This window comes from Rhinoraja longicauda, chromosome 3, assembly GCF_053455715.1.
Source record: "Rhinoraja longicauda isolate Sanriku21f chromosome 3, sRhiLon1.1, whole genome shotgun sequence".
NCBI lineage: Eukaryota > Metazoa > Chordata > Chondrichthyes > Rajiformes > Arhynchobatidae > Rhinoraja > Rhinoraja longicauda.
Window position 1 is genome coordinate 46,665,272 of NC_135955.1, and position 14,735 is coordinate 46,680,006.

Sequence of the window (14,735 nt, forward strand, 5' to 3'; positions counted from 1 at the left end):
CATGGACAACTTATATTCCTGGGGAATCTGGAAGGGGTACAGGTCTGGTAGGCATTTTACACTATTCATTCTGCTTCCTCCACAATACATTCTTTCCCACAAAATTAATATGATCTTCCCCAATCATCAAGAACTTGTAACTTCATTCCACTGGGTGGCAGCCTCGCCAACAGTCTGTCTGTCTATTTTTCGCCTTTTTTCGTTATTTTTAGTGTGTTTTAAAAGTTTGTGTTAATGTTGTCTGATTTGATTGATGTGGAGGGCTGGGTCGGGAGGAAACTTTTTCAAATCTCTTACATTTCCGGAGATGTGATTGTTTTCCGGATTGTAACTCCGGTCGCTCTGCGGCCTAACATCAAGGAGCTGGAGGCTTTACTCGAGACTGACTTTGAGCCCCACAGTGGGGCTGTGGACTTGCCATCGGAGCTGCGATTCCTTGTCTGGCATCGGTGCTCCAACTGTGGCCTGCAGATTTTACTATCGAGGAGCTCGCAGTCTCGGATAGAGACCGATGTCGGGAAGCTCCAAGCCGCATGAGATTCAACTAGCCCTGACCCGGGGTAGATTGCCTGGCTCGGGGGAGCTGAGATTCCCCCACCCCTGATGCAGGAGCTTGATCATCCTGATGCGGAGGGCCCAAACACCGCCGGCTAAGGGGGTCAAGATCATCCCATCAATAGAAGGCTTGAGGCCCCCAACCGCGGGAGAACAAAGGAAAGATTGAACTTTTTTTCACCTTCCATTAGTGAGGAATGTGGAGGAGTTGCTGTGGTGGATGTTCATGTTAAAATGTATTTTGTGTGTTCTGTTGCTTTTTATTGGTATGACTGTATGGCAAATAAAATTCCTTGTATGTTGCAAAACAAACTTGACTAAAGTATGATCACGATTCATTTTGCCCAGTTTACTGTTAAAAAGATTGCCTTGAAGGAAGCTTGAGCAAATGCTACAGAATAGGAAGTCATTATTTTTAAATGTACTTGCAAACTTAAGATAGCATATAAAGTCTTCCTTGCCAAAGATTGATACCTTCCTAAAAGAGAATGCATTGTGAAGTATTATTAAGTCCAAACATCAGAGTACCACCAAGAGCGAATTGCCCAATTCATTAACCCAAGTGCACCACTGATAGTCTTGTGTAATATCTAGCAGGTTTATTGAACAATGCAAAAGCTGTTGGAATTAAACTGAATGTAACTAAAGCTGGAATATTGAATTCCTTTACAGGAATCTGGAATAATTTTAGAACTGAAAAAGCGTGATAGAGGATGTTCAGCTCACGATCTCATTTTTAAGAATTCTACCACTCAATTGGGTTGGTTCATACTAAATCTCACTGGGCCAGTAAATCCATTGATTTACTTTTAATGTCCTTTTCCTTCATGCAAATTAAGCTAAAGCTTTAAATCTTGTGCCAATTTCTGAAATCTCCACAGAACTCTCCTCCACTAAATTTTTCCTTTGCAGCAGTGCACAAAGTTAGATATAGCTCTTAGGGCTAACAGAATCAAGGAAATGGGGAGAAAGCAGGAACGGGGTACTGATCAGCCACGATATTGAACGGCGGTGCTGGCTCGAAGGTCCGAATGGCCTACTCCTGCACCTATTTTCTATGTTTCTATGTGCAGACTTCAAACCAGTGTTCACCTCCTTTACATTGCCTTTCATTTTCCACATCCATTCCAGGTGGACACACGCAGGTGTATTTTGGGAGTTGATCAATCTGAGGAGAAGGGAGGCACAGGTACTTACAACCTCCATTTTTCAGTTTTTCATTGCACCAATTTTTGCCTGTGTGAGCAAGAAAATTTCAATGTCAGTAATTGTGATTAGAAATAAGAGTAATCTCTGGAGGGAAGTGCATATTATATCAATACCCCATTTTATAACACAGATTATAATATATTCAATATTTGATTGCATTGAGGCAGAATTCACAACATCTTTGGAGCAAGTTTTTTTAATAATACTTCAGCCATATGAGGTTATTGCTATTAACATTCTTGAATTGATCATTCAAAATCATACACTTTAAGCCAATCCCAATATTGCTACATCAGTGCCAAAGATTTTGTACCAGTTCGTAACCTTGGTAAAACGGTCAGGGACCTGGGACAGGTTTCTTACCAGTTGGCTGCATTAATGGGTGATAAACAATGACATCTTGAGGCTGATGAAGGTTGGAAACAAGAGTCACCATATCCCCTCCTGTATATTTGTTAACTCCATAAATGGCTGCATTTACTACATCAGCCCAGAATACGTAATCCTGAAACATGCAAAAACATTATATTCAGAGCAAAAGGAGCCAGCTAAGAGCATTCACAAGAGTTGAAGAAAACGTCCAGCAATAAACAAAGCTCTGTGTAAATGTAGGCCAAAAAGCTCAACCAGAACGATAAAATGTAAAGCAGAATTACACCAGAAATGGGACCTAATATTCCATCCAAGTGTTGACCATCCCTGCCAGTCATTGTTAGTCCTGGTATCCACATTTACAAGATACTTTCTGCTCATAAAAGGCTTCAGTTCAAACTTCTTATTATTCTTCAATGCTTCTAACATCAAGATTAACTCAAGCTTTGCTTTTAAACCACTAGGAGTGCGCATATCACTAACAAGAATTTATGATTAGAATGATCAGGACAACAGCAAGTCATTCTACAAGATGTCAATGATGCTCATGGACTAAAGAGTAGAGGTGCAATCTCTTGGCTACTAGTCTATTCATTTCAAGATACCACTTCATACCCATCCAATACTGCACTACAAGTTGCTTACTTTCATTAAAGGAATGTTTGGAAAAACACTGCAGAAAGTGACCCAAAACCTCAAGTGCAAGTTGTTCTAGCCATTCATTGATTTTAGTTGGAAGTTTGTGCGTGCTTTGTTCTTGTCATAGTTATTGCATCCTTGAATTATAAACCTACAAAAATATGGCACTTAATTTTGTACATATGTGGCAGGATAACATTCAAATTGTACTGCCCATTATTTCTTTGTGTATAATAATAAAAATAGTGAATCATGCAAATTCTTCAATTTGTGGCAAGACTAATGCTTTCCGGTAAAATAATTATTAGGCTTGGATCTTCGGTTTCCTCCCACACTCCAAAGACGTACAGGTATGTAGGTTAATTGGCTGGGTAAATGTAAAAAAAAAAATTGTCCCTAGTGTAGGATAGTGTTAATGTGCGGGGATCGCTGGGCGGCACGGACTTGGAGGGCCGAAAAGGCCTGTTTCCGGCTGTATATATATGATGATATGATAAGAGGATGTTAGATAGGCTGACTTATAGTCCATGTCCTCATTACAAGTGTTGGCACAATCACTTGGGTGGCACAGAAACTAGACCTTCCTGTCCATACCAACCACTCATCTATACTATATAATAAAAAGGACCTGCGGATGCTGATTTATACCAAAGAGACAAAATGCTGGAGTAACTCAGTGGGTCAGGCAGTACCTCTGCAGAAAATGGACAAGTGATGTTGCAGGTTGGGACCCTTCAGACTGATTGTAGTAGGGAGAGCGAGGGGAAAAACTGGAAGAGAAGGAAAAAACAGGACCCCAAGTGGAATACGAGGTGCAGTTGGCATGTGGCCTCACTCTGACAACGGAGGCAGCCCAGGATAGAAAGGTCAGCATGGGAATGTCCCATACTTTCCGTTCCCACACTGATCTCTCTGTCTGGGCCTTGTCTATAGCCAGAGTAAGGCCACACAAACTGGATGAACAGCACCTCCTATTCCACTTGGGTAGCTTACAACCCAATGGTACAAACATTGGATTATTCAATCTTGGGCAACTTCTACAAACCACCTCTTGGTCTCTCACCTGTCTCGAGCTAACAATCAGTCCATCAGGGAACCTCCTTGCCCAAAGTCATCTACTGCCAACCCCAATTTGTCCTGTTTTGCTTCCAGATCTCTCCCCCCCCCACCTACAATTAGTCTGAATAAGGGTCCCAAAACATCACTTGTCCATTTTCATCAGAGATGCTGCCTGACCCGTTGAGTTACTCCGGCATTTGTTACCCATCACCCATCTACACTAATCCACAGATGTACAAAATGTCCTGAACATATTTAGACCCAAACTGCTGTTTGGTTAAAGACTTGCCTCAAATACCGCAACAGCACAAGGATGACCAAGCAATTCATAGGAGAAGAGCACCGTTCTTCTGTTTTGTCCATCCAAGTCAATACTTGCCAAGACGTGCAGTTTTGAGTCAACCCAATAGAGACAGTTTTTCACAAGATCTGTGGAGAAGCAAATTATTAACCGTTTGCCAAAATTGAAAGGGAAGAGAGAAAACTATTCGGTCACTTACCAAGTGCAATATCATTTGGTGATTCAATCTCTGTGGTAACCAAAGGCTGCCTATTAATGCCATTCATGCCAGCTTTTTCTATCATCGGTGGTTCTCCAAGATCTGACCAGTAAATAAACCTTGTAAAGCAAAGCAAAAACAATTGCCTTGAAATTTAATCAAGATGAACACATTATACAAGTTCACCAGTGATTTTCCGACACCATTGGTTCCAGAGCCTGGCCATATTATGTTTTGCTGGACCAACAGATGTCATGCAATAATGATACAACAATACAACTCTGACCCACTAATTATACCCTTCCGTGTTTCTAAAACACCACGGAACACTGGAAACAAACAAATATAAATATAAATTAAACTTACAGCAAAACTTGCATGGGCAGCCTAGACTGCCAGGGAAGGGGCAAGATATCAGCCCGCAAATTGGAGGGGAACCTACACCACACATTATTTATCGAATATCAAAATTGTTGCTTGTTGCTTCGGTTACCCATACCAGGGATATTGAACCTGGTCCTAATCTTGGCATTTGTGTAATCAAAGCACCCTGCAGTCCACCCATCTTCACAGTTAGCCTAATTTTGCATCCATTAGAAGCAGGAACAGACTTTTTTTGGACCTGGATAGCCAATGCAACTTTCATCTAGTCTGAGTGAACACAAATGAGAGAGCCATTGCAACCATGCTATTAAATCAATGCCAACAGTGTTTAGCAGGAAAGGAAACATTTGGCCTTGATTAGCATAGCAGTCCTTTGAGATGGAGATCAATCTCAAAATTGAGATCAATATTTGATATATATCTATGACTTGCTATACAAAACCTGGAAACAGACATGTATGAAAACTGTCACATATGGGCTGGTGGGGAGGCGACATGGAAATAATGGACAAACAAGGCTAAATAACATAACTTTTGAAAAAGTGACAATTATTTACACATTGTTTGCCTTAATATCCCCTTCATCCAATTGCGCCTACCCACCCCAAAATAAAGCATTGAGAGATTCAAACGACTTTTGAAAAACACCAAGACAACGTGTTCAAGATATAGTACCCCGACAGTGGATCAACTGCCACAGACGTTGGTTCCCCTAGGCTCGTGTTAAAGAGTATCTTCTTTTCAATGCCATCAAATGAGGCCACAGATATAGTTTTAGCACCATGGTCAGTCCAGTAGATGTGCTTATAGATCCAGTCCACCGCGATGCCCTTTGGAATGTCAACATCAAGGATTCTTGAAGCACTTGCAATTTTTCCCTCGTGCATGGGCAAACTAAGGAGGAAAAGTAAAACAGAACACGAAGTTTAGTTGCTTTTGCTTGCTAGTCCAAAGTTAATTAGCGCCAGGATCAAGCTCAATAGTATCTTTAAAAAAGAATCATATTTCTACATGCACAAAATGATGCTTTAAAATTTAAGCTGCAGACTGATTTGCAGATCTAGACTTGCAGCCTTAAATTAAAGGCCAATCATTCAGAAACTGAATGTTAAATAGTCAAAACTTTAATTGAACATTCTAAACTGGGTTAAGATCCGGAAAGTCTGATCATTAACTTTGCTTTTTCAATATGAACATTTTAGCCACTTAAAGGAACATCTTGAATGCAAACTTAAGCATTGTAACCTTTAATTACATTAATTTCAAAACTCATTACCTGAAAATAGCCTGCTGGCCCAGATCAGCGAAGAAGATTCTCCCCTCTGCAATATCAGCATCCAGTGCTACAGCATTTCTCAGTTGCGTAGCAACCTGTGTGTATTCCTGGTGATGCAATCCTAGCTTCCGGATGTCATGGCGATTTGTGAAGATTAAGGATGGTTCCTTGCCTAGACAGGACCACATTCAAGTTGTTCTTCAAATACAAAGTACATTCAGGAACAACCTTTAATGTGTACACTAAGTCAGAAATAATAATGTTGGTAAACTCGACGACCAACAATCTGCAGGAAGGAGGATTGTTTGTGGACCACGAGTCATAGTAACCACAAAAATAGTATTTGATGAAGAGTTTATTTTAATCACACTTACAGTTCACTGAACCCTCAACTACATTTTACCACACGCTCCTGGACAGAGTAAGAGTGTTTTACTGGTCCTTGCCTTCTACCACTCTGGCCTCCAAACTCAGATCATCCTTTGTAATTTCTACTGAAAGCTCCCCAAGCAAATATTGCAAAGAGACCTTTTCCTTCATTACTCATGGATCTGCTCTTCCATCGCCACTGACCAAGTCTTTCCCCTGCCTGCACCACCTCACCCCTTCCCACCATCCATTCATTCAAACACTGGTTTTTAGTGAAGCAATAATTCACTTGCACTCTCCCAATCCAGTGCATCGCATTTGGTATTCACTATATGGTCTACTCTACACTGGAAAAACATCAGGTGATTACATTTCAAAAACTTTTGTTCAATCACCAGGGGTGACCAAGCACCCTTTAGAGTGTGGTGTATCTGTGGAATTAATTGCCACAGAAGGCCGCGGAGGCTGTAAATTGATATCTAAGGTGGAGATTGACAGATTCTTTATCAGTACGAGTGTCAGGGGTTATGGCGAGATGGCAGGAGAATGGGGTTGAGTGGGAAAGCCACTATTGAATGGCGGAGTAGACTTGATGGGCCAAATGGCCTAATTCTGCTCCTATAATTTATAAACTGCACTTCACCAGTTCTTCATCTCATTGAGCTGGCACTATACCATTATTAGCAACATTCTCTTTGGTCATTAGCTGGAGTTTCCAACCTTAACTTTCGGTTGGACTAACGTCATTCTTTGGACTGAGTTTTTTTTTCTTTTTTTTAAAAAAAATCACCCATTCTGACATTGCCTGGTAGCAAAGAAATGTAGAGCTGAAAGACCATGACTTAAACATAAATTATTTTCCATTGAAACAGCTGTAAGTTTCAAAAACAACTTGTTCAAGTGCATTGTTCAAGTGCAGCTCCTGAGAGATATAATTAAATATAATAGAGCCAGTGCACCATATATCTCTGATTAAAAAGGTTCTACAACAGATTAGGAATGAACCTTTGACAGATTAGGAAACAACTGTTGACATGCTCCACATCAAGTATAAGCTTAAATTCAATTAGTAGAATTTCAACAGCAAACTGCATTTACTTCCAATATCTAGTTTCAAGTGCCCATACAATGACACAAAGCTGGGTGGCAGTATGAACTGCGAAGGGAATGTTTGGAGGTTGCAGGGTGACTTGGACAGGTTGAGTGAGTGGGCAGATGCATGACAGATGCAGTATAATGTAGATAAATGTGAGGTTATCCACTTTGGCGACAAAAACAATGAGGCAATTATCTCAATGGTGTCAATTTAGGTAAAGGGGAGTGCAACGAGACCTGGGTGTCCTTGTACACCAGTCACTGAAAGTAAACATGCAGGTACAGCAAGCAGTGAAGAAAGCTAATGGCATGTTGGCCTTCATAACAAGAGGATTTGAGTATAGGAGTAAAGAGGTCCTTCTGCAGTTGTACAGGGCCCTGGTGAAACCACATCTGGAGTACTGTGCGCAGTTTTGGTCTCCAAATTTGAGGAAGGACATCCTTGCTATTGAGGCAGTGCAGCTTAGGTTCACAAGGTTAATCCCCGGGATGGCGGGACCGTTTGTACGAGAAAAGACTGGGCTGGTATTCACTGGAATTTAGAAGGATGAGAGGGGATCTTATAGAAACGTATAAAATTATAAGAGGACAGGACAGGCTAGATGCAGGAAAAATGTTCCCAATGCTGGGAAAGTCCAGAACCAGGGGCCACAGTCCATGAATAAAAGGGAGGCCATATAGGACTGAGATGAGAAAAAACTTTTTCACCCAGAGAGTTGTGAATGTGTGGAATTCTGTCACAGGAGGCAGTGAAGGCCAATTCACTGGATGAATTTAAAAGAGTGTTAGATAGAGCTCTAGCAGCATCAAGGGATATGGGGAGAAGGCATCAAGTGCTGGCTCAAAGGGCCAAATGGCCTCCCTCAGCATCTATTTTCTATGTTTCTATGTTACTAGGTCTTCCTTTCCTTGATTACCAACTTTGATTCTATGAATGAAATCAGGATGAAAGTGTAATGTAATTTTTAGATTTAGAATAGTGTAAAGTATTTGAACTGAACAGTTAACAATTAAAGTATAATTGATCTCTAGGAAGTTGCTTTTAAAGTCTCAAGCCAAAATTAGTGAAATATTTATATACCCTAGCAATGTTGCAAGTAACAAGCCTTGCCCATATAAAGTGCTCTTCTGCAGTTGCTAAGTTCAAGCCTGTGACTCAACTTTAGTCCAAGACCATTCCCCCCACCTAATTTATACTCCATAGTCTACAAGTTTGAAACAAATTGACATGTACCATGAAATGATTGGAATAAGGGCACAATTTCCACCTCATGCATATCAGAAATATCTCAGGCCAGTTCTCAATCTGCAATAACTAGCAGGGCACAATGCTATTGATCACCTTTACTGGTTGAAAGCCAACAATACTTGCCTCCGACAACCTTGCAGACTTGATTAATAGAATCCAAGCGATATCCAGCAAAACATCCACATTTGTAGCTTCCTTTCAAATTAATACAAATTTGACTGCAGATGCCAGGATTTTCACACTCATTAATATCTGTAGAGTTGAAAACAAAAATTGTAATTTAAGACTTCCAAATAGTACTTTTGATTAATTAAACTAGGCTGGGGTTTGCTAACAAATTTAATATACAAGGTACAGACCTTTTGCAAATACAAAGTGCTTATCAACTATCAGATAACTTTAGACAACTTCCTTCAATCCAATACATTAGAATGTATTCCACAAGGCACGACACCAAAGAACGTCTCCCAACTTAGACCTTTCTGGTTTCAGGAGGAAGTGCTGCCTTTGAATTACTGCTATCCAAACAAAAAGCACTTTGCATTTCCCAGTGAATTAAAGAATTTCGAACCAATTTGAGTGTCAATGGATGCAAGTATATTCCCAAGTGCTTGTCATTGTTCTCAGCACACAGCATGGATCAAGTTGCTACTCAAGGAACTTTGTTGTACACCAAATCTGTGGAATTCTCTGCCTCAGAAGGCAGTGGAGGCCAATTCTCTGGATGCCTTCAAGAGAGAGCTAGATAGAGCTCTTAAAGATAGCGGAGTTAGGGGGTATGGGGAGAAGGCAGGAATGGGGTGCTGATTGTGAATGATCAGCCATGATCACATTGAATGGCGGTGCTGGCTCAAAGGGCCTAATGCTGCACCTATTGTCTATTGTCTAAATGTCTTAAATAACTTCATTAAACATGGATTGAGAGACAGTAAATCTGCTCATCTGCTGAACAGCCAGCATTTGACCAGCTCTAATGGTTACAGCAGTTGTATTTCTGGTTAATGGAAGGCTTCTGATTTTAGTGGAGGTTGTGAACATATTGATGTACTGGATGTTCTTACTGGATTTGAATTTTGCCCAATATATCCAGCATATTCAGAACCTCAATGCCTTGCACAATCCAATTACTGGATTGCAAAATTGTCATGTTTAAAAAAGTCACCTTGTGCTGTGAATGTAAAGAATTAACGCACCTGCACAGATTTTTCCGTCAATCAGCTCAAAGCCAGAAGGGCAATCACATTCATAGCCTATGACAAGATCTCTGCAGATGTGGGAGCAACCACCATTGTTTTCCAAGCATTCATTCAAGTCTGCAAAAAAAGAAAACATTTTAACTTCACTGCTTACAATCTTCATAGCCAGAGATTATGTTAAGGACTTGGAGGACAGATTTTTTTATTGAGCAGGTTTCAAAGCGACTTCCAGGTAGAGGATGACTATCATCATGGGCTGGTCACTAACTTTGATAATCTACATATTTGCATTGGCCATTTCACAAAACAGAAGACTGCAATGTATCTGCCAGTCTGACGGGTTTTGACCTGAAACACCATCTATTCTATTTCTCCAGAGATGCTACATGACTCACTGAGTTACTCCAGCATTTTATGTTTATCTTTGGTGTAAACCAGCATCTTCAGTTCCTTCCTACACATACTGAAATGTGTTCCATGTCAATCCTCCCTGTAACTGTGTGAAAGGGACTCTGCAAATAGAATCTACGATTGTGACAAATTTAGCTTCCCCATCAAATCTTGTCCAGTTTAGAGCCTGTAATTTATTTAAGTGAACAAACCATATGCTCACAGTAGCGCTGCTAACGTGAACCATAGAAGGTAAACCAATGCCCAAGACAAACCCAGAGAAGAAATGGGTATGCAACGCTGCTTCAGCTTAATCAGCATCATGCACATCAAAATAAACATGATGTTAACCAACGAGAACTACATTTACAAGTGGATGGCATAGTGGTGCAGCACTAGAGTTGCTGCCTTACAGCGCTTGCAGCGCCAGAGACCCAGGTTCGATTCTGACTCCGGGTGCTGTTATACGGAGTTTGTAGATTCTCCCTATGACCGCGTAGGTTTTCTCACAGATCTTCAGTTTCCTCACACACGCCAACGATGTACAGGTATGTAGGTTAATTGGCTTGGTGAATGTGTAAATTGACCTTAGTGTGTATAGGATAGTGTTAATGTGTGGGGATCACTGGTCGGCACAGACTCGGTGGGCCGAAGGGCCTGTTTCCGTGCTGTATCTCCAAAACTAAAATAGGCCATGACCTGAGAGATTGCCCAATTCAGTTCCTCACATGGATTTTTTACCCAGTCTTTGGCAACAATATCAGGCTGTCAGATCAAGGTTGCTTAATGTCTGACAGTTAGACAAGTTGCTGCTCCCTCAACCTTGATGACCAGATTCTCACCAACTCAAAGTCTACATGTTACATTCATATTCCACTGATAAACCCGCACTGCCTACAACCGTCAATTTGTGCCTATATATTTTGCTTCACCCGAGAATCAATTTTTGGGAACATTAGACTTGCCAATAAAACTGGGTGGCAAGGAGCATCTGGAAATTCTTGTTATTTCTTGCAATTGTAGCTCAGGGATTGAGGTGACAGAGTACAGTACACTTCTGATGTACGGCAAAGATGGTAAAAGTGCTCAAGAGGTTTAGGACACGGAGTTTTAGATGGGTAAGAAGGAACTGCATATGCTGATTTAAACCATAGACACAAAAAGCTGGGGTAACTCAGGACAGGCAGCATTTTTGGAGAGAAGGAATGGGTGACGTTTCGATTCAGGACCCTTCATCAGACTCTGAAAGCTGACAGTCCAAGAAAGATCTCGACCTGAAATGTCACTCATTCCTTCTCTCCAAAGATGCTGCCTGTCCCACTGAGTTGCTCCAACTTTGTGTCTATCTTATGTAGCTTTAGATATTGGTTTCAATTAATACCAAGTACCAATCACCTAGTTAAATAGTATACTATTTAAACTTTACAGAGCAGTAAAATCTCATTAAGATAGTAACCGAAAGATACCAAAGCACTACAAACATAATAAAATGAATAAAGAAAAAATAAAGGATTGCTACAAGGCTAGAAGGGATTGGGAGTAAACAGTCTCCAAAGTAGAAACTGCAGTCAGCAATAGTAATGTATAACGCTCCAGATTGTAAAGCTACAATATTGGGAAAGAACAGCAGGCCAAAGTCATGTCTCTTATTGAAAGAATTAAGATTTCAAAAGTTGAAAACAGGAACAGCAATAGGTATGAGCCATTTGAATAAACTGAAGCTTTTGGACTAGACCGAGACTTGATCTTTGAGAATAGTAGAGCTGACAAGGCAGAGGTGAGCTTGAGTTTAGTTAGACAAGTAAAGGTTCATGAATTGCAAATTGTAGGGTTAAATGCTGGATGGAGAACAATGTCACTGGTTTCATTACACTCCTGATAGACAGATTGGTGGAGCCTAAAGCAAGAGCATCAGGTCTTCAAAGTCAAGCAGAAAATTGGAAAGTGACAAAAATCAGAATGAAGACAAATACTAGAAATCCAAATAAAATGGTGGAAATTTGTGACAGGCAACATCTATGGAATGAAAAGCGTTTTCAAGAATTGAACAGAAAGCTCAAAGCATTGACAGAACATAGAGGTAGAGGATTCAACTGCTTAAGTACGATGCCTGCAGATAAAGATAGTTTCAAAGACTTGCAATGTAGAGGGTAGAGTTTGGGTATTCCTGGTTGAGAGAAAGTATAAAAGTTGTGTAAAGATACTTACGGCATAACTGGAGAGGCTCATCACTCCAGTCCTTGCAATCCGCATGCCGATTACAGAGTTTGATTTGATCTATGCATTCTCCATTGTGACATTTAAAGTCATTGGGACCTGTGCATTCTTGATAGGGAATAAAGCATGTCAGAATTTTTGAGAAGCATGTTAATGTCTGTCCAGTTGCACTGTGTACTTACCATTCTTGCAATTCAGCTCATCACTACCATCGTGGCAATCCTTAAACCCATTACATGCCTTGCTTTTTGAAATGCAGCTGCCATCACCACATTGAAAGGAATCTGGTCGGCATGTCACAGAAGCTAAAAAGACAAAACATTTTGCATTCAAGCTGTTCAACATTGAGAATCAAATTCTGAGTACATCTGACAACCTTGCATGCCACTTTTGCCAATTCCAGAACAGAGCAAAATACTGAAGATGGCCGCTCTACTTACAATACCCCACCATTTAATCTAGGTCAGATATATTGTGCCATAAGGAAAATGAATTGCAAGCTCAACTGATGAATGAGCCTCATATTATAAATTAGTGTAATTTGAGTATCTCTCAAGTTAAGAAGTGATGAGAGTTAAACTAAATTTGACCATTGAGCCAGTTCCATCATTTTCTTCAAGACTGACTAGTGTAGAACTGTCTCAAACTAACAGACTACCGAGATGGTCAGTATTGATGCTGTGGGCTGAAGGGCCACTTCTATGCTGTATGAACGATTTGTTGATCCTGACCTTGCATTCTGTGGAGAGTTTACACACATTTTCCCTCTTTTTGCAAACGTCTGCATCTGCAGCGATTTCTTGTCACCAGAAAGATGCACTGGTAAATTAAAGGATAATGCAGTGTCCAGTTAATGCAGGGAGCCAAAGCAAAATTGATAGGCATTGGAAAAATAACCCAGGGCTATAGGGGATATAAATGCTCTTCTGGAAGCCAGCATATATTGAATGACCTTAAGTCATCATAAGATACAACAGGAATAGACTGCCACTTTAGTGATGCTAAATTTACCTTTGTGTTCACATAATTCTAAAAAGGAATCAATCCCAGTAGCATTAATCTATTTATATTTTCAGCTCAAGCCCAAATTTATGGGTCTTTCTAGTCATTACCACTCAAAGCAAATACAAGTGAAACCACTTACAGCAGTTGACTTCATCACTTCCATCTTTACAGTCCGTATCACCATCACAGTACCAGCGACGGTGGATGCATTCACCAGAACCACAAAGGATGTCATCAGGAGGGCAGGTTGCAGGAGGTAGAATATTCTCACACTGCACCGACCATTCATCAGATTGATCAGTGCAATCTACACGGCCGTCACATACCCAATTGGAAGGGATACATTCAGAATTGTTGCAACGAAACTCATGCGGACCACAGGAAAGTGTAAGACAACCCTGTTCATCACTGTCATCACCACAATCATCTTCACCATTACATACAAAGGCCAAGGAAATGCATCTACCATTGGAGCAAGTAAACTCATCTGTACCACAAGAAAGATTGCCTGAAAAACATTAAAACATTACTAAATCTTTCTACACAATCAAGTTTCTTGAAGACTTGTGCATGGACATAAAACAATTTGAAGAGATTTTAAACTGCTAGTGCCTGCCAGAAGATTTGGGGCTACACATTAGAAAGTACCAGATAGCCAGGGATCAGGCTATTGTATAGCCTTGAGGGAGAAATGGGAATTCTATAAGGAGGATAAAACCTAGCCAGTGAATCACAAAGGTAAAGAAATAGCAAAGCACCTCCTTAAGCCAAGGGGCCCCAAAAGGTCATGTTGAATGGAGAAAGCAGTGATAGAATTATAGAGTCATAGAATAATACAGTGTGAAAGCAGCTACACTAGTCCCAGCTGCTTGCGTTTGGTCCATATCCCTCCAAACCTGTCTCAACTACCTCAACTGGCAGCTTGTTCCAAACACCCACCACCAATTAGAGGAGAAACATTGGCCAACAAGAGGAATATGCTGAATAGATATGGTGCAGATCAGCTTACTAGTGCAACATTTACCATGAAAGTTTAAAGATCATGGAGAATTTTAGATCTACTTACCACAATCCTCTTCATCAAATCCACTTTCACAGTCCTTCTCTCCATCACACTTCCAAGAGACTGGAATACACCTAAATGACCTTGGGCCACATTGGATTTCATCAATAGCACAGGTAGCCATGTCTAGAGAGTGCAACACCAAACAAACGTAGAT

At 40.6% G+C, this 14,735-nt stretch overlaps 1 protein-coding gene across 1 annotated transcript in view; it reads right to left on the bottom strand.

The window, feature by feature from the left end:
* The window catches only part of LOC144592248 (low-density lipoprotein receptor-related protein 2-like), a 78,442-nt gene that overhangs the window by 48,818 nt on the left and 14,889 nt on the right, over positions 1-14,735 (bottom strand). Inside the window, 12 exon segments of the mRNA XM_078396780.1 lie at positions 1,648-1,791; positions 2,128-2,269; positions 4,124-4,263; positions 4,335-4,453; positions 5,394-5,612; positions 5,995-6,166; positions 8,822-8,959; positions 9,901-10,020; positions 12,502-12,632; positions 12,668-12,815; positions 13,655-14,023; positions 14,582-14,704. Of these exon segments, the coding sequence (XP_078252906.1) occupies positions 1,648-1,791; positions 2,128-2,269; positions 4,124-4,263; positions 4,335-4,453; positions 5,394-5,612; positions 5,995-6,166; positions 8,822-8,959; positions 9,901-10,020; positions 12,502-12,632; positions 12,668-12,815; positions 13,655-14,023; positions 14,582-14,704 (1,965 nt within the window).